The following is a 24,678-nucleotide window of genomic DNA, read 5'->3' on the forward strand; positions in this document are numbered from 1 at the left end:
TACAGGACTTTAGTGGCCATGGCTGGTGCCTTGGCACTTTGTTCAAGCATAAAAACATCCCCTACATTTGTTCTCTTGCTTTAAAATCAAAGTAAAACAATGACACCATCCCCCCAAATAAAACACTGCCGCCTCTAGACAAGTGACTTCGGTAAATACTAACTGGAAGAAAACCGCCCGCCGAGTGGCCCAGTATGACTCTCCTGCCTCTAGGATGCAGAAAGGAGAAGCAGGACTCAGGGCACGGACCTCTTTGGGGGTCTCCTGGTGGCACCGGTTGCTGTTCCACCACAACTCCAGGGCAGCCACCAGGCAGGCCAGGAGGAGGCCGATGGCCAGGATGCAGAAGACCCCAGCGAAGCTGTGCAGCTTGAGGGATTTGCCGTCGGCCTGGGCACTGGCGTGGCTGGTGAGGTCACAGCGGCCCATGTGAGGCCACCACTTTTGCTTGAGCACGTCCAGGTCCCCAGTGTCCTGCAACTCCAGGATCCTGCAAGATACAATCCACATGAGCCACAGCCACTGGCCTCATCAGTGTGGTCATGGGGGCTTTGGCCCATTCCCCACCATGCTGGCCCTTCCACAGACCACGCTGAACCGTGGTGGCTCTTATTCTGTCCCAATTTTTCCCTCCCCAATCCATTCTCCCACTGTGAGACAGTGCTCTTCCCAAAATATACATCAGGTTTGTCTTTCTCCTTAAAAGTCTCGATGCCCCCTCCTACCACTGCCCATGGATAAAGTTCAATAGCAAGCACATAAGGACCCTTCACATGGGACTGGGAGCAAGCTCTGGGGATAAAATAGGAAAATATAGAACTGGATGAGGCAATATTTGGACTGTGGACTTGCAAAAATGCTTTCTTTAAACCTTCAATCCATTGTAAGTTTCTCCCACCAGGATTCCCCAAATCACTCATTCATTCATTCGATTTGAGGAGTATCTGCCTTGCGCTATGTGTGATGTTCAACACTGCTGAGGGTGCAGTCCAGAGACACATACATGGACCTTGAAACAATTAGAGCAATCAATGTGGACACCGAAGCTGTGATCAATACCATGCCACGAAAGTACAGGTGCTAAGAAATGGTGCACTGGGTGGGTGTCCAGACCAGGGGGGTTACAGGGCGGACCTCATCAAGGAAGTGACAGGTAAGCTGCCACCTGAAGGAAGGTTAGTCATCAAATAGCTCACACTTGTCTGGCATATTCTATGTGCCAGGATATATGCTAAGTGCTTGACAGATAGTGTTTAATTGTCATGTCAACCCTTTGAGATGGTTCCTTCCATTCTCCTATTTTTATACAGAAGGAAATGGAGGCACAGAGAGGTGAAATATCTTGCCAAATTCACTTTGTGGTTGGCAGGGATGGCATTCAACAAGAAGGAAAAACTACAGCCATGCTTGAAAGTCTTGTCTGGGCTAAGTGCTCAGCATGTCTGAGATGCTAAAATATGGCCACAGAGGCTGGAGAGTGATGGGTGAGGAGGAAGATGGTGGGAGAAGAAGCTAAAGCAGGAAGAGCAGAGAATGTCGGTTCTGAGAAGGTATGAGAGGGAGTCTGGATTCCATCCTGATCACCAAGGTGGGGCAAACCCCTGGGCTCCTGTAGTCCCCATGCAGGTGTTTGGATGGTGGTTTTCCTTCTTGTGGCATTTTATGGACTCCCTCTGTAATTCAGTGGTCTGAACAGTGAGCTAGTAGAATCTGGTAGTCCCCAGCCTCCTCATACCCAAGCTTTTCCATCTGGGGAGGGAGACTTTCAGCCTGGTACGTGGTGATATATCCAGGTGATAACACCTGCTGTGACCTCTCTGAGCCCATATTCTCAGCTCTCTGGGTGTACACAGTTCAGGAGAAGTGGTTCTGTACAGCCAGGAGAAGCTCACTTCCAACTGTCCAGTTGAGCAGTCTCTGCCCTGGACCTGCATTGCAGGCCACCTGTGACCATAAGCTGAGGCTGAGGTCTATGGGCTGTGCATGCATGCATGGGCTGTGGCTGTTGGAGAGGGAAGGTGACAGCCCAGAGGGGGTCCTCTGACCTTTCACCATCATGGATCCAGCATAGCATTGCCTTTCATAGGCTGTGAATAGCTTGGCTCGGTACAAGAAGCAGGGAATGGAGGCACCAGATCTCAGCTGGGTATGACGGAACAAGTGACTTGCTCCTGCTTAACCTTGGCTGGCTCATCTTTGCAAGATAGATCCACGACCCCACTAGGTGAGTAGATCCTTCAAGATGGGCTGTGTGTTACTCTCCATGGTTTCTCCTGAGCAAGCAGAGTGGCGGCACAACTTGGGCCATCAATGGATGTTGGCTGCATCAATATGTGTATGAATATATTAATTGAATCATGAAAACTAATCTAAGCTAAAATGGCCATGGTGAGATAATGAGATAATGTCTGTTAAGAGCCAAGGACACAAGTCAGCACAAAAGACTTAATATGCCACTGGTGCCTGCAGGGACTTGGTCATTGAGATAAATGCATGATTGCCATGTGCACCTGTGCGCCTTGGGCTTGTGTTTGGTATGCCATTGAGCACAAGATATCTCACATGGCACATCCCATGATCACCTGGGCAGCTTCAGTGTCCCATACCTCTGTATGGCGCTGGACATGTTACAGAAGCTGGCCACTGGTTCATGCTGAAAGGCCACTATTTAAGTCTATGCTGGCAGGTCTGAATAAGCTGGGCCTCCTGGCAGTTATAGGAACCCCAGGGCTGGATATGCAGGATCTCAGGGCTTTGAGAAGACTCGTGGGTAGACTAATGGCTCGCTGAGGAGAGACAGCAGAGCTTTGTATTTAGCACAGATTCTGCTCTGATGGACATCATGCAAACACAGACCGTGCCATCACACTAGCCATGGTATGCAACCTCTCAATTTCAGTGCTGTTATTACTAAAATCTGAGATCATAACAACTCCTACCACAGCATGACTGTGGAAAATGGAAAAGGGACACATGGGCACCACTCAGCTCAAGATATGGCAAGTAATAAGAGCTCCATAAAAGCTGGTAAAATTTGCACAGTCTGATGGCCATGCTGACCAGCAGCCCTATCCAGTCCAGTACTGACATGCACTGCCTTTTATTGAGAACATAGTAGGGACTGATCATTTCCCATTGTTGTAATCCTCCTAGCAGCCTGCAAAGTAGTTCTTAGTGAATCAGTTTTACATCTTGAAGACCTGAGGCTTGGCATCTAGATGACTTGTTCATGGTTGCAATTAGAAAGTGGCAAGATTATTCTTCAGAGCTGGGGCGTGCTGACCCGGGAGGCCATGCTCTTTCCAGATAATCAGGCTGCTAAGTGCAGTCAGCGGGCTCTCTGAGAGTTAGGTTCTGGTCTACGGGACCACGAAACTCTGGCCAGAGCATAGCTGTAGGGTCTGATTTTTACTCCTCCACTCACTGACTGCAACATCAGGCAGGCTGCTTAGTTCTACCGATGCTTCTCTTCTTCCTGCTCCTTTTAATTGTATGCATTTTTATGCCCAATATTATTTCAGGAAGAATGTAAGGCAGTTTATAGGGAAACATAGAATAAAGTAAAAACAAACAAATCAAAAAGAAAATTTAAACATGTAAGCAACAGAGGAAAGATAAAACAAGTCACGGGCACAAAATCAGTCCTAGAACGAGGCTAAACTAATGCACACCATAATAATCTATACTCCTGCTTATGAGTAAGCCGGAGCGATAATAGCCACTTCCTGAAGCCAGTTGTTCTATTTTCCAGACAGATATAATTGCAGGTGCTTTCCTCTGGTCAATAGTTGGGGAGCCTGCTACACAGTAGGTGCTCTATAACTGGCTATTAGGTTGTTAAACATTTATTGAATGCCTGCCCTGCATGCCATGGTCCACAAACAGGCTACAGCACTCAACCCTGCCATACACACTTAGAAGGCACAGCCTATAGAACCTGTCCTCTGCCAAAGCAAGGGCGTGTACCCATATTCAAGGAAACAGCTTAGTTTCCAGGATGAAGGGAAAGAAAGTTACAGCAGTTCCAGATAAGACCGGGATCTGTGATTTCTGTGAGGCCTTTTTTTCCCTGTAAATGGCATAGTGCGTTGTTTCCTGGATCTGCCCCCTCCCTCCTCTCAGGCATGCCCCAACTAGAGGCAGCTCACGGTTCTGTAGGCATCATACAACGGAGAGCCTCTCAAAGAACCACTGGCAGTCGTACATTGACGACCTGAGGTCAGAGTGTTCCTTCTAAGTAGATACCCATCTGCCCAGGTAGGGGAGGGGGGATGCTTTCAGCCCAAGAGAGGCTGCAACACAGAGACTTAATATGCACTCTCCTCCCAACTCTGCCAGGAGCTGGATGAGTGAGCCTCTCTGAACTTCAGGATGTTAAATGAATGACCTCTAACAACTCTCGCCCTTCCAAATGGATTATCCTCAGTGCTGGGATGCCTGTGTTTACCAGTCAACTGGTGTTGCCCCTAAGCCTGGGTACCATGCCAGCTTTTTCATTTGGACACATCTGCTATTTTGGATTTTGGTGGACCAAGATAGCCTGTCCTTTGGGATTCCTCTCTAAGCTCCTTAGTCCTGCCCTCTTCACTCACCAGGATGTCACCTCACAGACATGTGTGGGTGATGGGCCCAAGGCACAGATGTCCTTAGGAACAGGAGCCCCAGTGAGCAGGCCACTGAGCTCACCAATGCTCCTCACTTTCACCTTGTCTGGTAAGGCCAAGACCCCTAGTCAAAGACTAAGATAAGTTTTCTGGCAGTAAAAGCAGGGTGTTGATGACAGACTTTTTTTCTCAAGGAAGCTGGCCAGGAGTTCAGATTGAGCACTTGGAAACTTGATCATGCCCAAGGGTCTAGAGTAGACCAGGCTCAAGAAGGGATGGACTCCCACCAGCAAATTACATGGGAAGCTTAATAGGCCAACACAAACTAGACACAATGTTTCACTTCTGGTGGAGGGTATCCATGTGCCTTTGCTTGGGCTAGAATACCCAGGCCTATAAAGCCCTCCTCCCCTCTTACCCCAGCCCTCCCCCTACCATTTGCTAGTATTAATTACCAGGAGGCTGATCTGGGGAGGATGGGGAGGAGGCAGGTCCCTTGCCTGCCCCAGCAGATAGCGTCTGCCCCCTCAGCCCATGTGCACATGAATATGCAGTCAATCTGCTTCTCTGACCACACTTTTTTTCAAGACCACATTGACTCTTCCCTCACTGACTTTTCCCACTGAAAGCCAATTTTAGAACTTCCTAAAACTTATAATAATAAGTAAGTATTGGGCCCTTCTTCGATCCAATTAATTATTCACTTAATTTTACATTACTGGGCCTATCTGGCTACCTCCTACTCACCCTTCAGGCCTTAGGTGCCCTCCCTGGCCTCCCGGTTCTGATTAGCTGTTTTCCTCTGCCCTCCTCCACTTCTAGAATAGCCTCTCCATTGTACTTACTTCCCTGTGCTGGCATTGCCTGCCTGCATCACAGTTCCCACCGAGACTATGCACCTTCATGAGATGGGACCACATACTTCCTCTTCGTCGTCCCCGGCTGGCATGGGACTAGTTGGGGTGGATGGAGGAGCATGTGCTGGTGTACAATCAGGGCTGAGGTCACGTGAGGAAGAACCAAGCTTGTGTTGGCTCTTGCCTCCTAAGAGAAGTTTATCCTCTAAGCCCCCCTTAGCTGACGGTGCCTACCTCTGGGAGAAGAGGTCCCTGTAGGGGCTGCCGTGCTGCAGGGCGATCCCGTAGCCCTTGCTGCTGACGCTGTTGCCAATGACAGTCACAGAGCAGTCATCATCTGTTAGGGCTGCGTACTCCACCACTGCCACATCCCACAAAAAGGCGTAGTTCCCCTTCTTTGCCTGAAAGACCAAAATCACCATGGAGTCAGGTAGGCCTGTATCAGTTTTGAGCACCGAGTAGCTCAGTGATGAAATTTGCAGGACCCTCCAATGCGATCCCCTGCCGACAAGCCAGCACAGCAAGCCACTGGCTTGCCACTCGCTGTGTTTAGACACAAAAGGCTGTGATGCTATCTCCAGTATGCTCCAGGAAAGCACACGTCACACAGAGAGGTAGGAAAGGTGAGTGGTAGGTGAGCTCTAAGGCTAGCCACCTGCTCACAATGGCAGGGACCTATTTCTCAGATTAGCAGGCTCACCTTCAAAAGTGCAGGAAGTCTGACCCAGGGAATTGAGATTTTCTGTTCAGAGATTTAGGGGGAGTGTAATAGCACCCAGTTAGTATTTCTACTTAGAACCTGGCTGAGCCCTGCTTAGGGTGAATGTGGAAGATGGCCCTAGATTTAGTGCCCTGAGTGGCTATGACTTAATATCTAAGTCATAAAAAATATCTATATATAAGTCATGAACTTGAACTTGCTATGCATAGGGAAGAACCCATAAAGTCAGAGTCCTGATTATTATGGTGCCAGGTTGCGTTTCTGCCACGTGCCTTCTACTGCCCACACAAGAGTGTCCCCACACATACGAACATGCACAAACACATACATACATGCGCAGACACACAGGCACACAAGCAAGAGTGCACACACACACGCACAGCCACACACACACAGGAGGTTTCTATATCAATGCAGTGGTTGCAGATTATTTCATAAGGAATTTGCCCATGGCCATGCTGAAGTCCCACCCCATCACACCCATCCATAGAAGACCTTCAGTTATATCCTGAGCCTTAACTCTGACTTTGCCTGGAACTTGGACACTCAGGGGAAATGTGAGCTGCTCTGCTTTTTGGAAGGAGATGCAAACTAGACATTGTCACTTGGCCAACTTAAAATAGAGCATAATGTTCTTAATGTAGCCAAGTGCCTGGTTTTTATTCTAGAGTGAGCACACAGTTGTCTCTTTGCCACTTCTTCCCTCTTACCACAACTCACACTGGGTGCTGTAAGACCTCAGTCTGGGCTTGGTGGCAGGCCTGAAAGATCACAGACAAGAGATCAAGCTGCACGCTACAAGTTTTGTGGCATCATCATGGGCATTGTGCTGATCTCTTGCTTCAGGTGAGTCTTCATGTCCACTGAGACTTTCCAAAGAGTGCTATTGTTACTTAGGTGAAGGTAGTCAAGATTTTACTTCTTTTAGGACCCAAAATGCCCATGGGCCAAAATGGCTCATTTTTTCTTCAGAAGTTTTCCATCAAAAGGATTTGTGAGCAGAGCATGGCGCCCCCCGGCATGAAGAGGCTGCTCCTGGCCATTCAACAATTTTTCCCAAAGACCTTGTAAGAAATGACACACGCACCTGTGCCACCCATGGACTTGTACCTCCGGGAGCAATCCAAATATTACATCAAAGCTGCATTCCATGGCCAAGCCAATTTCAGAAGTCCCTAAAGGACTTTGACCCAGGTTGCAAAATTACACTCATTTCTCTCCTTCCACATGGGAAGATAACAGTCTTTGAAATTTTTTCCTGCTGGCAAACAAGTTTTCTCTTGAAAAGATATAAATTTTCAACCTCTTAGTATCCAAGTTTCTCAGCAAAATGTTGACTTATGACCTAATATTTGGCTTTGGTCTCACTTTGGAGCATTTCACATCCACGCTCGCAATTCAACATGACAATCAGACATTGTTATTTGGACGGTTTCAAAAGGGCATGTCATGTTGAAGGAAGAATTAAGATCAGGTTCGTTTCCACCTTTCAAGTGATGTTCCAAGAAGGAAAAGGAAATAGACTGGCTCAGATTGAGTGGAAACCGACTGACAAAAACCTGGTGCAGCCATTCTTTGGGGGTACTTAGCTTCCTTCAAGTCACAAGTGTTTGCGGCTCCGGTTTGGGCTCAGTGACAGGTGAGCGCAGCTGCAAGAAGGAAGCATTTATTGTCTTGCTGACCTAAGCCGAGAAGCCAGGAAACACATGGGTAGGATGCTGACAATGTCTCAGCTGCAAATCCCTTAACCAGGAAGGCTGTCGAGAAAAGAGGGGAGAGTAGTTCTTTCTTGAAGTGGCGAGTCTTCCCATTTTTAAACAGACACTAAAGTTACTATTATGTTTATGTCTGCTTCAAGGAGCATGTGGCCAGTCCCTAATATACTTGACAATGCCTAAACAGGGGGTCTGGAGAGACTAATGTGCCCCATCTTGTTTGTGGACCACATCAGAGGCTCCAGATGCATTGGGCTCTAGCCTTATGAAAATACTCTCCATCCCCAACATCTCTGCCCCAATTCCTCAGCATCCCAGAGCTTCCTATGTCCTCCTCTTAGTCCCATGCTGAGTAAAATGTAGCAACAGATCCCTCCCTGTGCCTCCCAAGTCTGTTAGGCTCCAGGGAAATTTTCTGGACCTTGTAGATATCTCCCCATCTTCCTGGTGTGTCACAGACTCTGTGTAACACAGAAGTCTTCTTAGGCCTGGCCATGCTCTCAGGAATATTCAGATACCCACTATAAGAAGCCCAAACACACTACCCATCATGGTTATGTCCCCTTTATATAGACGTTCTTGTCTCCATGAAGAATGAGCTCCACACACACACCTGCCCCAAATTTGAAGACATGTTTCTCCCTAATAGGGCCCAAACCAGCTTTCCATGGTTTGTAGAAAACCACAATTTGTGGAAAACTACAATCTGTGCTGCTTATCCACAAATCTTGGTGTGTGTGTGTGTGTGTGTGTGTGTGTGTATACACAGAAATATACGTATATGCATAAGCATATATATACACAAAATTAAAGTAGTATAAAACAATAGGATAGATACAGTATTATTATTGTTCTGTATACATGTGAAATGTAATATGCCAAAAGATGGATAGGATTATTACATAATGGAGTGGTATTAGTGATTCTTAGGACAAGCTGGTTAAAGGTTTTTCTTTAATCTTGTTACACAATCTATGTTATCACACACTATACAGGCACCAAGTCTGATCTCCGTTCCCCTGTGTGCCCTTGCCCATCAATACAACACAGAGGCCTGGCAGAGCTCTCCAATTTCCCGGCTATTACCCAAATACAGCCCTTATTTCCCTGGGCTGCATCTAAACATTTTGCTTTGTTTCATTCTCCCCTTTCCCTAAAAGGGAAAGAAAAGGCAATTGGTTTAAAGATAAAAAATGAAAAGATGTGAAGATTCAGGGATAGAAGGAAAAGAACAGCTTTGATATTAGACAAAGTCAAAGGCATCTGAGCATCCATCCCCAGGAAGTCAGGATAGCAGCAGGTAGCAGGCCACCCCTGACATATCTCCCTGTAAGTACCTTAGCAAACAGGATCCAAGCCCTTCCCTGAAGTCCACTCTGTGCCCAGTCCACATGTACGCTGGAGTACAACGAATGGAAAGGGATGGAGATACGAGGGTGCCTGGCCCCAGCATTTAGAGCATCCTCCCTAACATTTGGGGGAATGTGATCAGCCTCTATGGCTGGAGGAAGGTTGGGCACAATAAACAAAGCCACGAGTGAGCTGGGATATTGGAGGACTCCCTCTCCATTGCTCCACACCAATAATAAAATGAGATTGCATTGCCTTTCATTGCACAGCTGATTCTGCCCTTCGCAGAACTCACTTGGAGCACAAACTTCCAGAGACAACAGCCTTCGAGGCAAGAACTTCATTATGCTCTTCTATTCCATTCTAACTGCTTTTGGAAAGGGGCAAGCGACCACATTGTTCCCCAAAACAAGAATGCTGGGACTGCAAACAGCGAACACAAATGTAATTGGAAAGAAAGTGCTGAAGGAAATCAGGTGTCTACAGTGCCAGCTACAGGGAAGGTGCAGAGCACCTGCTGGGTGCCGGGACTTTCAGAGCCCTGATTCCTTTGCCATCCCTGGTATAATTCTAAAGGGCAGAACATCCATCCCCTTTGACAGATGAAGGAGAAACAAAGTGAGTTGTCCCAAACAGACCCAGATCATGAAAGGCAGAGCCAGGTTAAGGTAAGCTAGCACTCTGGCTCCAAAGAAGGCTGTGCTGTCCCCTCTGCCCTGCTTGGACCCATGAAGGAAGGGCTGGGGAAGTTGGTCCTGGTGTCCTTGCCCTCTGAGCACTTCCCAGGGCAGTGCTGCTGGTGACAGAACACACTGAGATGGCAATGACTGTCTTTCTCCAGCTTTGGAAACGTGGTGGCTTGTGGAACTGCTGAACCCCTGTGAAATGGAGGTCACGGGCCACACTGTCTCTGGATGGGGTTGTCAGGATATCAGGGACTCCTTGGACACTTGATGCATCCTCATGTGCATTCGCCATCTGGAGGCACACCTAGTGCCTCTCCCAGAGTCCACTTTCACCCAAAGCAGAGCTTGGCCCTCTCAGGTGTCCCAAGTGTTAGCTCCCATGGTCATGTTCATGAACTGGCAATGCATTGCCATGCACAGCCTGAACCCTGGCTACAGTGACACCTGCACCAAATTACAAGATGCACAGTGAAAACCCAGACCATCTGTGGAGAAAAGGACAATTTTACAGTCTGCCGGTAGGAATGTGGGCTGGCACGATATTTCTGGAATGGCAATTTGGTGGGGAGACTCAAACGCTCTTAAAATGTGCATATACAGCAATTCCACCCTTAGGGATCTATCCTAAGGAATTATTCAGTTTCTGAAAAGATGTTTGTACAAAGATTTTCAGAGTAACACTGTTTAAACTAGAAACAATTGGAAATAATCTAAATGTTCAAAACTTAAGAATCAACTGGGCAAATGACAGTATTAAATGATGGAATATTATATTACCATTACCATGGAGTCTTAAAGAGAGCAATGATCACTAAGGGAAACAATTGTCTGTGGCAAACAAGGGCTAGCCTGGATCTGGCTCCAACAGTATGGATTTGAATCCCAGCTCCACTGCTTTCTGACTGTGTGAGTGCAGGCAAGTTGCTTAACATCTCTGGGCCTCAGTTCTCATGAACGCAAAATGGTCCATTGCTCACAGAGTTCTGATGAGGATTAAATCCCTCGATAAATGTGACATGCTTAGAACCTTGCCTGGCATATAGTAGATGCTAAATACATGAGAACCAGTATTATGCTGTTTAGTGAAAAAGAATCTGTTACACTGGAGTATTTGCACTGTGATATCCTTTTTAAATCATCATGTAAAAATAATGTTTTTATGTTTATGAAGAAAGGAAACCAAGCACCAAATACCAACATGGTCATCTTGGGGTGATGCCACCATGGGTGACTTCTGTTGGTTTCTTTTAATCTGCTGTGTTGCCCATGTTTTCTACAGCTTGGCAAGCATCTCTCCTGTGACCGCACTGTCCCAGAGGGGAATTTTAGTGATTCGGCCCCCCTCCTGAGCACAGTGTAGTGAAAAGAGAAGAGTTGTAGACAAAGACAAGTGCAGGGCTACACCCCCAGCTCTTCAAGGAACCAACAATCTTGGGGACCAATAGTTGTTTCCTAGAGACCTATTCTGACTGTGAAATTACAAGACACAATGCACTGTGCCTGGCAATAGTGAGGGCTCGATTCAAGCTCTCTCTCTTCCCTTCTGCAGTCCCCAGCTTGATTCAGGAGACCGATCTGTCAGCTGTTATGGGAACATCTATCTTCCCACACCACCCCCCCCACATCCATTCCTCCACCTTGACCAAGTCAGCAACATGCTCTGTGGGAGTCTGTGGTATGTGTATGGGTGTGTGTAAGTATGAGTACATAAATGTATGCAAATGTGTGTGTGTGTGTGTGTGTGTGTATGTGTGTGTGCATGCATGCGTGCATGCATAAGTACCACAGACCCCAGGGAAGCAGGAGAGAAGTAAACTCAGGTACCAAGTGCCTGGAGAACCACAAAGAGTTTAAGATAAACAGACTAACAGCAGGTAAGGAGCCTACCTCTCCTGGTCTCTCAGAACAATAGACAGATCGTCCAAAATGACATGCACATGTAGGGCAGACAATCAACAGGACTCTCAGAGGTGTTCACAAGCTAATCTCAGGTGGCTGTAAAGAAACCTGCCACCCATGAAGTGAGAGATAATGACCATTTACCTAGACCAGCCCCCAGAACAGGAAAAGCAGGAAAACCAGGGAAGGCTCCATGGGAGGGGGAAATGGCAATATAACACTCCCACAATTAGTGCAATGGCTGCTCTTCTGAAGTGTCCACGGGGCACAAAGTCAATTTGGCTCCTATCTTCAGATCAGAGTGAACAGGATGGAGCTGGACCATGAGATAACACAATCAAAGTGGCAGCAAGGCCATCTGGTATGGGGATGTCCTGAGTGTGTGTGTGTCTGTGGACATGAGTGCAGGTGTGAGGGCAAACACGCAAGTTTGTCATGGTGGTCACAGTGAGGCTGCCCATTACCTGAGGGACAAGACTGGGATAAGGGAAATGTCATAAGGCTACAGCAGCAGAAAATGGCTTCTGATGGCCAGGCATTAGGCCTGCAAGATTTCTGCAATGATTGCCTGTCCCATCCTAGTATTCTTGTATCCTAGAGTAACAAAGTCAGTGGCAAGGAGCTCACCAAGGGGTAGAGAGAATGGCAAGTAATTCCTCAAGCCACCAATGCCCTTACTCTTATATTGTCTTTTCTTTGATTCTTTAACTTCCTTTATAGAATTTTTAGCTCCATTTCATAAAGAGAAAGGCCTGGTATGTCAATGATAGCAAAGGTCTGGACACGGGCAGATCAGGCCTTCCCCTAGTGTTCTTGGCCAGTCACCTGAAATCTGAGCCTACATAACCTCATCTAGAAGGTAGAAATAGCAAGCCCACACAGGCTCATCACAGGAGGAGACAGCATGGAAAGTGTCTGATGCATAGAAGGAACTCAAACAATAAGACACTGTCCTCATGATCATGATAATCATCATCAGCATCATCCTTATAGCTTAAAGCTTGGACCCCCATCAGCCTGGTAAATTAGAAAGACTGTTAGCCTGGGTCACAGTCTTGGCCCAGTTACTGACTCACTACTGATTTGTAAATATGGAAGATGAGCCCAGATGGTCCTTCAGGTCTTCTCCTGCTTTAACATCCTCAAAGTGTATGATGTAGACCAGTGGGTCTCAAAGTATGTTCCCTGAACCAGCAGTATCAGCATCACTGGAGAACTTAATAAGAAATGTAAATTCTCAGGCTTCATGTCAGATCCACTGAATAAGAGACTCTGGGAGTGGAGCTCAACCATCTAATAATCTCTCTAGGTGGTGCTGATGTGTGCTCAAGTTGAGAGATCCAACAATACAGACCTTTGTGTCCATTAATTTCTGACCCTCTCTTGAGAGCAGGTCTAGAAAGGGGGGAGTATTAATGGCTCTAGGGTCTCGGGTTGGGGCACTAAATGGAGGAGCAGAAGTCATGGAGTCAAGAGACCAAGACTATTGAAAATAAACACTAAAGGAAAGTTATGTTTTACATCTTCTTCCTGCAAAGTGCTCTACTTGGGTCTTTCTCATACATTCTCTTCTTAGAAAGTTCAAAATAAACTTCTACAGCACAGACTGTGTCAATTTCCCAAGAGGATCAAGGCTCAAAACGGACTATGCCCAAGACCACAGAATCAGCTATTGACAGAGATTGAATGTCTCTCCAGGTCTCCTGGACTGCAAATGGACTTCCACTCTCCCATATCAAAAGTTCAACATCTAAGTAGCCCCAAAGAGTCACACAGAGCCCCCTGAGCAGCTGTCTCTGGTATCATACTGATTTTTTTCTCTTCTGCTACCAAATTCTTGCCAAGCTTTTGTTAATGATGTTCAGCCTCCAGCACCTGACTCTATGGAAGCTTTATGGTTGCATTCCCTTTTTGCACCTCTAACACTTTGGGACAGACAGTCTTATTCAGTGAATCAAGTATCGTCTTAGTGGAAGGAGGTTTCTCACATCTCCAAGGGAGATGGAGCTGGTTCAGTACAAAGGAAAGATAAAAGTCCTAACTTGGAAGAATCAATGGCTTCTTCCTCAAAGTCTAAAACTGCACACCATCAGCAAAACCAGGGGCCATAAACAACCTTCCCAGCAGGGCAAAGGGACACATTGATTTTCAATGATTTGTCAAAACTTTAAATTGTCCAAAGACCATGATAAACAACAATCTAATCTGAGTTCTTCCATGGGAAAGATTAAGAATGATCTAAAAGAAAGAGTAAATTGGTTTGCTTAGATACAAAATAGATTACAAAGAGAAAATACAGAATGAAAAATGTTATCCTGGGGAAGGGAAACAACTTAAGAATATATGAATTCAGGCAGCATAGAGGACAGGCATCCATGTGGTCAAACATTCTCTGAAGAAACATAGGGATAGGGCCATGCAGCTACTCCCTGCGCATGCGTGAGTGCATGTGTTCACATGCACACACACCCACACAAAGGAATGTAAGCCCCATGGCCATGCGTGTCCTGTTCATTGCCCTAGCATGATGTCTGGTATACAGTTGGTGCTGAATAAATATGTGTAAAGTGACTAATGAAGAACTGAAGGCATGAATGCAATGATATGGGGAGGCCTGGGGTCTTGAATCAAAGCAAGCTGGGCTGGATATGTCCTGAACGCCCCTCCAGATTTCTCCTTCACCCTTATCCATCCCGTTCTCTCCTCCACAGGCTGACCTTCCTGGACAAAGGCAGGAATGCCTATCAAAAGGCATTCCTGGGCCTCTGGCTAAGAGTCACTTTCTAAGATCCAGGTCTAAATCAAATATTAATACTAATAAAGCAACAATCATAACAATAAGCACCACTTGTTCAAGTGCACGTTCTCAAACTTAAGAGGGCATGAGAATCATCTGGAGGGAATGTTAGAATACAGACAACTAGTCTCCACCCTGCTTCCCTCTCTCAACTTCTGATTTACTGGGTATAAGGAGGACTCAAAGATTTCATTTCTAACATGTCCCAGATGATGCTGACATTGCTGGTCCAAGGACCACACTTGGAGAATGACAGTGTTAAAAGACACCCTACAAGGCACTGCACCAAACCCTTACATCACCTCTAATCTTTATGATAACTCTGGGAAGACCCAGGAGTATTAATCCTGTATTTCAGAGGAGGTAACTTTGTCCGGGAATTATCTTACAAAGGTCTCGCCTCTGGCACAAAAGGGATGTAAGAACCAAACCCGGTTTTTGTTAACTCAAACCCCTCACTCTCCTCGCCTCCTTCATGCTGCTTTAACTGAGCACTTGACTTCTTGGAGACAAAGTTCAAACGAGACCCATGAAACCACACCCTGAGGCCAAGGTGACTTTGACATCTGCGGCCACTTCCCCCCTCTCTGTTTCTTTAGCCATAAAAGGTTGTTGGGAACTAGCAACTCAGACTGTGCCAGAAGGAGAGAAAAGTAGTAAAATTGTGTGTGATCACAATTAATATTAAAGACTACCCCTGAAAGTGTTGGGAGGCCATCTCTGTGGGTTTAATGTTGAAGAGTCTCATTGCTAACCCCATTTGCGGCTTAAGTATTCCTTTATGGCCTTTGCTGAAATGTCAGCCTTGAGAGAAATACCTCACACAATAGTCTGAAAGCACTTTGAGGAGCTACGAAAGAGGTCACATTCTGACCAAAAAGATTGAAATGGAGTCCTATCTCTCACAGAACAAACTCTGAGCTCTACCTGGCAGGATGTACAGCTTTGTAAAGTCAAAGAATCAGAAAGATTCACCACCAGAGGGGACTGGCGGGGGCACTGGGTGAGTAGGAGCCTGCCACATGGCCCAGGGACAACCAGCCCTTACTAGAAAGCACTGTGATCACTTCTCATCACTTCTCGCATAACTAAGCTGAGGTCTGAGATATGGGCTGTACAGAATGAATCCAAGACCTCTTCCATATGAGGATTCTTCAAATACTAGAGATAGCCAATTTCACAGCTCAGGGTTTTCTTTACCAGGCTCCACACCATTTCTGGTTCCTTTATCTGATTCTTGAGAGGCATGATCTTCAGGGCTTTTACTGCTCTCATTACTGTCCCTGATTTAAGGTCATCTACCTCTCATCACTCTCTCTCTGTCCATCTCTGTGTTTGTGTGTGTATGCTCTCTCTCTCACACACTAAAATTTTAAAATGTCAGGTTCAAAGCCAATCTTAATACCTTTATATTGGAAGGTAAAGAGACGCCTCATTAGAGCTACCCATCCCAGGGAAAACCACTACTTCTACCCAAATAGGTTTTATATTATTTATGATGCTAGGGATGATGTGATGGTAATAACAGTAGTAACAATAATGAACTTGTGGATGGTAAAAAGAGTCTGATAATCTTTTGACAAACTGTTTAACCTTTTTTGTGTTTTGCATTCCTCATTTGCAAAATGAAAATATCACAAAACGCCATCAATGGTGAAGACAGAGTACATAAGCACCATGTCACATGGAATAGTTTCTTTATAACTGTTATTTTCTTCCCTCCCTTTCTCCCTTTGTTTCTGCACAAACAACATTATACCAACAGAGCGGAAATAAAAATAAGCTAAACAAAAATTGCCAATGATCTGGCTGATGCAATAAATCAAAATTGTTTTCATTAGCAATCGCTTCTTGATTTGGAATCAAATAACAAAACAATTCAAAATGTAAAAAAAAACTTAAATCATAAAACCCAGAGCAATAATACTCAGCGGAACAAACAGAATGGAATCAGCTCACATTTACAGCCAGCACGAAGGTGAAGTGCATCAGACCTGGGTACAAAGCAAATTACGGGGCAGAGCAAATCTGAAAAATAAAATCAGATTTAAGGGGAGTGAACATCCTCCCACCCTCTAATGAGGAGCATGAAAATAATCAAAGTTAGCATGATGGCACAGATATTGGTTTGATTCCAGAGCTTACCCTACCAAATTATTAAAACTGCAAAAGAAAGTAATTGAAGAATTCATAACGAGATTTGCTTGGCAATGCTCAAAACCCAAAGCAAAGTAATTTAATAAGGGAGGCACACTGGGGGCTTTCCTTGATCTTTGGACTGTATTATCCCAAACCCATCATCATCAAACAGAATTAAGCAGCAGGGTGTTATGAAGGGACCAACTTAGTCAATTGTATAGGAACCTGCTCCAGGAGACTGGCTAAGTCCCACTGCCCTCTGTGCCCCTCCTCACCCCCTTCCTGCCCTCTCTGCAACTGGGTACCAGCAATCCTCCTCATTTATGTTGAAGAAAGATGCACATGCCTACATTTCTGCACACTCTCATTTGTTACTCATCGAACATTTGTTTGATTTAAAAAGGATAAAAGGCTATGGATGTCCATGTGCTTTGCTGCTATGCCTACCTCTGCTCTAGGCCCTGGGAACAGACGAATGAATAAGAGACAGCCCTGACTCTAAGGAGCCTCTGAATCTAGCGGGGGATATGACAAAGCAGGGCACTAAAGATGGGGTGGCATCTGATGAAGCTGTGCTCTAGTATGCACAATGTGATAAGGAAGCCCCTGGCCCTGCCTGGAGGAAGGAGGAGCTGGGGGTGGGGTGGAGGGCCAGGGACTCAGGAAGAGTGAATGCTTCTGCTAAGGCTGGAGGAATAACTAGGAACCAGCCTGGCCAGCCAAGAAAGGGAATGATGTTCCAAGCATCAAGTACCATGGTGGTGTACCAGGAAAGGGAGAGAGACAGGAAGTGCTCAGGTTTCCAGGTGAGTGGAAGGCAGGAGCCAGTTTTACTCTGATCATGCTTCTCCTTCCATTTCTGCAAGATGCCACAGATAATGATACAGGTGCTGGAGTGAGAAAAATACTGAGCTCAAATCCTGGGTCCCAAACTGACTCAAGACTGATTTTCAGGAAGTGCCTTGCCCTCGTCAAACTTTAGTTTTCTCATTAATAAACAGGTTGTGTTGAAGAACAAGTGAGCTAAAGCATGGCAGAAACTTAACACCACACCTCAGTCATCCTAAGTCTCTCTAATGGTAGCCATCATGGTTATATTAATCTTGGATTAACATTGACCCCAGACCCAATGTTAGGAAGGAAATCCCTGGATAAAGTAAGAAAGGAAACAAAACTCTTTTATTTTATGAATAACATATGTGCAAAATAAGCCTTTGCCTTCATTTTGACCTTACATCAATTCTCACTCAATTTTAGGAGGAAAGTATCAAGCCCACTTTTATATATTAACCAAACTCAGCAATAGTAAATGAGTTAATGTATGAATGAATGAATGCATGAATGAATAAGAAACAAAATAGTTCAAATAATAAATTGTTGCAGAAATAACACATCTTGGAAGGGGTTTATATGTGTATCAATCTGATTATTAAATAAAGGTAGATGTCTAAGCATGATCTTAAGTCTAAGCAGGATCTTAATTTTCTCAAACCCACCAAAATACATGGATCATTGATGGCAATACCTCATGTGTACCAAGGGTGTGTGTGGGGAGAATGAGTTGAAAAGGAAATGATTTCTTCTTCATTTGAGTTCCCAGAGATAATAAAGCAAAAATACATATGTACCTCTATAAAAAGAAAAAGAAAGGGGAAAAAATCACAATACAGAACATGAGAAAAATAGAAAAATACCAATTTGTAAAAAGATTCTTCCTACCAAAGACAAATCCACGAGGATTTGATGGGGAAAAAAATGTGAAACCTGAGTATTCTTTTGATTCCAAATATAAGAATGTAATTCAAAGTTTTACTTTTGGCAATACTCAGCAATATTTTGTCAAGAGCTTTCAATGTTTATATCCTTTTTTAATAATGTAATTCTACTTTTGAGAATTTGACCTGAAGGGATAAATGTAGTAACTGAAAAAACATTTTACATGAAGGTGTTCATTATAATGCTATTTATATTTGTGAAAAATTAGAAATGGCCCAAATGATAATCAAGAAGAAAATGTTTAAATAAGTTATTTTACATCTATTTGATGAAATATTAATTTGCCACTAAAATAATTTTTATAAAGTTTTATAACAATATTAGAAAAACAGGATAAAATATATTTTCTAAAACATCATAATTATATACAATTATTGTACAGATTCAAAAAAGACGAGACAGAAATGTACACAAGAATTCCTAGAGCCTTATTTAGGTGATGAGAAAAGTTTGGTTGGTTCTTTTCTGCTTATTTTTAAAAACATTCTAAGCTTTTCTTAATGGTGATATATTTAAATTATAAATGTATATTTATATATAAGATTTCCTCTTAAAGCCTCATTACTTTAAATGTTGGCATGGATTGGAGGATATTTAACTTTAGTGCACTTGGAGTTGGGTTGGGCCACAGAGTTAAAGCAGGTGAATGAAGAAGGCTCAAGTATATTGCATGGCCAAGACAGTTAGGACTAAGGCTGAGACCCCAGGAGGGGGTTCTTTAGACAGCAACTGTTCAGCAGGGAAAACACCACTGCCTTCATTCTTCTACAAGGAAACTATACATTCAGTAGAAATAAAAATGCACTTCGTTTACATGGCATTTAACTGTCTTTTTTGCCTCTCTGGTTTTCCTTCTTTTTCCATGTATTTAATTTTCTGCTAAGCAATTTTCTCTCACGTTCTCACACTTGTATTGTCAAAACTGAAAAGGAATTGAGGCGTTTGGATTGCAAAATGTGTGTTCACAACAGGACTACCTTAGGAAGCTTTCCTCAACTTCACTAAACAGAATACATCCCTGCTTTCTGTCCCCATAGCCTTTCCCACATTAAATCACAGCCATTTGCTGTCTTCCAGAACTCAATAGGGATACCTTAAAGAAAAAGACTAAAGGTCTCACACTTCATATTTTGAGCTTAATGAAAATGCAATACATAAATACCATGGGATGCAGCTAAAACAGTGAGCAGAGGCAAATTTACAGTTTTAAATGTTTATATTAGGAAAGAAAATGAGCAAAATTCAATGGCCTAAGTCTCAACATTAAAAAGCAAAAATAAGTAAGAGCAAATTAAAACCAAAGTGACTAGAGGAAAAAAATTTTTTTTAATTAAAAAATTTTTTATTTTAGAGAGAGAGGGAGAGAGCACAAGCAGGGGAGGGGCCAAAGGGGAGTGAGAGAGAATCTTAAGCAGGCTCCACGCTCAGCACAGAGCCCAATGAGGGGCTTGATCCCACAACCCTGGGATCATGACCTGAGCCAAAATCAAGAGTCAGACTTTCAACCGACTGAGTCACTCAGGCACCATTAGAAGAAAAAAAAACTTAAAAAAAATCTGAAGTCAATAAACCATAACAACAGAGAAAATTCAATAAAGTCAAAAGTTGGTGTTTTGAAAGGAAAAACTATGTTTGTGGATTAGAGGAGCCAATATTGTGAAGATATCAATTTTCCTCCAAATGATCTATAGATTCAGTGCCATAGCTATCAAAATCTCAGGCATTTTTGAAGAAATTTGACAAGATGATTCTAAAGTTTAAGTGGAAATGGAAAAGATCTATGAATACTCTTGTAAGAGAAAAGGTTGCAGGACTTATACTACCTGATTTAAGGAGTTATTAGAATTATTATAAAGCTACTGTAATCAAGACATTTTTGTATCAGCATAAGAATAGATATATAGATCAATGGAACAGAATAAAGAATCCAGAAATAGGCCAACAAATATATGGCCAGTTGATTTTCAGTCAACATATCTATTTGTTAAGTAAACACACACTTTGTTTTTGTCTTTAAAATAAATGCTAGGTCAATGGAACGCATATATGGGGAGGAAAAGTGGACCTGGACCACTTCTTTATTCCACACACAAAAAACTACCTTGAGATGCAACATAAATGTAAAACACAAATATATGACATAAATGTAAAAACTAGAAGAAAACATGCAACTTTAAGGTAGGAAACTTTCTCAGACTAGAAACAAGAAGCATTAAACCATGAAACAAAAAGCCCTGCTCTATGGGGTTTTATCAAAATTTTAAAATTCTATTCCTTGGGGTGCCTGGGTGGCTCAGTCAGTTAAGCATCCAACTCTTGATTTTGGCTCAAGTCATGATCTCATGGTTTGTAAGGTAGAGCCCTGCATCAGGCTCCATGCTGAGCATGGGGACTGCTTGGGATTTTCTCTCTCTCCCTCTCTCTCTCTCTCTGCTCCCCTCAAGATAAATAAATAAATAAACATTTTTAAAAAATCCTATTCCTTAAAAAACACCATTAAAAAAATGAATGGGTAAGTTACAGACTGGAACTTGATATTTGATCCTTAGTATTTGATCAAGGACTTACATCTAGAATATATTGAAAACTCATCTAAATCTATAATGAAAAGATGCAGTGCCCAGTAAAAATTGACAAAGACTTGAGCATACACTCCCTGAAAGAAGCTATGTGGATGGCCAATAAGCATGTGAAAGAGTGCCAGATACCATTAGCCACCATAAGAATGCCAATTAAAGGATGGGATACCCTTCACCAAGTCCACATTTTTGCCATAAGCATCTTTGCTATAGATATCTTTGTTGCAAGCATTTCTGCCACATAACTAGTTGGTCATGAGTCACTTTTGCCATAAAAGATAAAAGAATGAAAAAGAAAAGAGGGGCATTAAAAAGCACACAATGAAACATGAAAAAAATAAAATTATTAAGCAGATCCCAATTTTCCAAAAACTAGGGTGCATATTTGCAACTGAGCTTTGCATTGCATTGTGAGAGCCTTTTGCACTGTTGTTTGTTCTTGGCATATTGACACATGTCCACTGATAGATGCTCCAAACTTCTATGGAAAATGTGATAGGCCAATGCTGTAATGCATTTGTAACTAAATTTTGTCATTGTTTTAGCTGATCTGTCATCATTTTCTAGTGTAGTCTAGTGTGCAATCTGGCTTTACCACTCTCTTATTTCACACTACCAGTAAGTTTTATCACTTTACTTTCTATCAAGTCAACATACAGAGTTGTCATCATCCTCTATTTTAAGACCACCATCTCTATGTGTTACTGCATAGACCACTTTGAGGGCTAGCTGAGACTTATATAGATCATTATGAGGACCAGCTAAAATTTATATAATATAAAAATGGAAAATTTTTCAATGGAGAAATGAAAGCGGACTGTCAACTGGTTATTTTATCTTTTATGGCAAAATTGCCTGATGGCCAATTAGTTATTCAGCCAAAATGTTTGCAGTGAAAATTCTTGCAGCCAGATGCCTGCAGCAGAACTACCTCGGACCATCCTTCACACCTACTAAATTGTCTACAGTCAAAAAGCTACAACACTAAATGCTGGTTAGGATGTACAGCAACTGGAGCTTACAAGTATATAAGTCAGGTATTACTAGTGGGAGTAGAAAATAGAATAACCACGTTGGAGGTGGTTAGGCAGTTCCTTACAGAGGTAAACACACATCTGCTCCATGATCCAGGAATTCTACTCTTTTGTATTTGGTAAAGAAAGATGGAAACATTTCTCTACAAAAATCTCTGTATAAAAACGATCATACAGTCTCATTCTTATTAGCCCCAAATTGGCAATGTATGTCAGCTGAAGGATGAACAAATACAATGAGGTTTGTTCATACAATGGAATACTATTCAAAACGAAGAAAGAAAAAGAAGTATCCGGAATTGCACAGTTAAACCTCACTGCTGCTTCACTGCGGAAAGAAACTGAACACAAATACACACATTGTACACTATTCTATTTATATAAATTACAAGAACAGGTAAATCTAATCTGTGTTACCAGAAAGTTGTAAGTGGTTGCTTCTGGGGGTAGGGAGAAGTATCCAGAAAGTGACATGAGGAAACTTCCCCAGGTGATGGAGAGTTTCTATAGCTTCTTTTGGGTGGTGATTACACAGTTGTATACAATTGTCTAAACCCAGGAAACAAATACTTAGCATGTCTGCATTTTACCGTATGTCTTGTTAGAAGACTACATTCTATTTGTCTTTGTATTTTTATTATCTTCTTTTCCTAATACACAGTTTGCTGAGGTCTACTGAATGTCAACCTTATGCTTCCATGACAGACACTTTCTGCTGTATGAATTGGTAAGCTCACAGCTAATCTGGGCGGGCTCTTCTCAGTCTCACAGACAGCTCCGAGAGGTGAATTCACTTGACCAAAGGCAAGCCACAGATTCAATTAAGTCAAAAGTGGAACTTAAATTCACCTCTCCAAACTTCTAGGCACAAGCTATTCAAACTACATTTCTTGAATGGATGAATAAGTGACTAAATGAATGAATAAAGAGACTACCCAACTTGAAAAATGGATATAGTGCCTTTTGAGCAAGTATAAAAGCTATAGAGATGAATAGTTATCCAGTGCGAGTTCTCAGAAGGAAGAGGCATATAGAATCCCTGGTCTACATTGACTCGGAAGCAGAGAAAGAACAAAATATGTGTCTTAGAGTATGCCTATAAGACCCATGGCTGCTGCGGAGAGTATGTTGTTCCTTTCATTACACAGGGCTACCTAGTTTGTACCAATCCCTTTACCAGGAGTCAGACCTGCATCGAGAGTTCCTTTCATCAACTTGACCAAAACTTCCTGATCACTGCACCTAGCATCCCCCAAATACAAAGGAGTATCATTCCTTAGAAGCTTCTTTCCCCTCCTCGGTAGGAACTTCCAGCATGCCATGGAACCAGGATGCTTCCTCACTTTGCTCCCTCCAAATGAAGAGCACTGTGGGCCACCAAAGTTCCTTGACCTCCCCTGGAATGCTGCAGTCTTTCTAGAGACCTCAAGAAGGACTTTCCTGTCACAGGGTATGGTCTCAGACCCTGTCCTTTTCTTCCATGGGGTACAGTCCCTGACATTGAGCAGGGAGTACGTGCAATGGGAGCAGCCCTTGTCATAGAGCAGTGAGCAAGGGGAAGGGATAAGATTCAGGTGCTAATGGGTGATACCCAATCTGGTCCAGGGTAAGCATTAGATCAGCATGGAAATAAATAAGATTTGTGGGCCTGTTTTCTTCCTGAATTTGCATTCACACTTTATGACCTCAACGATATTTACTGAGTGGAAAAAACCACCTTCTGTTACAACTGCTGGACTCAAAAGCTACTTCCATCTGAAAAATACTATCTCTAGCCACAGGGTCTGAAACAAGCTACTTGTCTATCTATTCAAAGAGCTCGATGAGCAGTGAAGATTGACATTTGAACCATAAACACTGTATTCTATTTGACAGTGTTATTAAATATTAGGTCTGATTTATGGAAAGGCTTAATAAATTGACAGTCCAGGTCAGCCCTGGCTCTGCACCGAAATTGGGTTATGCTGGATGTTACTTGATAGTGTTGATCAAACTAAAGGAAAAAAAATCCACTAACAACATTCAAGTCTGATTTCTTGTGACAAAGTTATTACCATATAAATTTGAACCACTTGTTAGCCCAATTCTGCATCTCAAAATTTCTCTAATTGATATTCTTAGTAGTTTGGAAATCAAAAGATAAATCCAGAGACTTAGAAAACCTTTGCTAGGGCTTGGAAGGACAGTAAGGCCTTTAAAAATGAATGTCAGGTAAACGTCTTGTTACTTTAGTGTAAAAGAGGAAGGGAAATAAAAGCATGAGTAAAGAGTATGCAAGGGGAAGAGACACACTGAGATACAGAAATGGGAATGTCACCCCATGGGAAGCAAGGTTGGAGTGAGTCTTGGCTTGGATTGTGCCATGGCTTACTCAGGTCCATGTGACTTTGAGCAAGCCACTTCATCCCTCTGTGAGGGGGATCCCTCAGGTCCCATTTCTACACGATGTAGATAATGATAATCAAGTTCTGTTTATGACGAGAAGAATAGTATACGTAGATCCTCTGGCACAGTGCCTGAA

At 43.4% G+C, this 24,678-nt stretch overlaps 1 protein-coding gene across 1 annotated transcript in view; it reads right to left on the reverse strand.

The window, feature by feature from the left end:
• The window catches only part of GRID1 (glutamate ionotropic receptor delta type subunit 1), a 534,516-nt gene that overhangs the window by 10,185 nt on the left and 499,653 nt on the right, over window positions 1-24,678 (reverse strand). The window contains exons 12-13 of the mRNA XM_042960192.1: window positions 5,696-5,862; window positions 250-490 (exon numbers count right to left, since the gene is read on the reverse strand). Of these exons, the coding sequence (XP_042816126.1) occupies window positions 250-490; window positions 5,696-5,862 (408 nt within the window). The remainder of the gene's footprint in view (window positions 1-249; window positions 491-5,695; window positions 5,863-24,678) is intronic.

Source organism: Panthera tigris, chromosome D2, assembly GCF_018350195.1.
Source record: "Panthera tigris isolate Pti1 chromosome D2, P.tigris_Pti1_mat1.1, whole genome shotgun sequence".
NCBI lineage: Eukaryota > Metazoa > Chordata > Mammalia > Carnivora > Felidae > Panthera > Panthera tigris.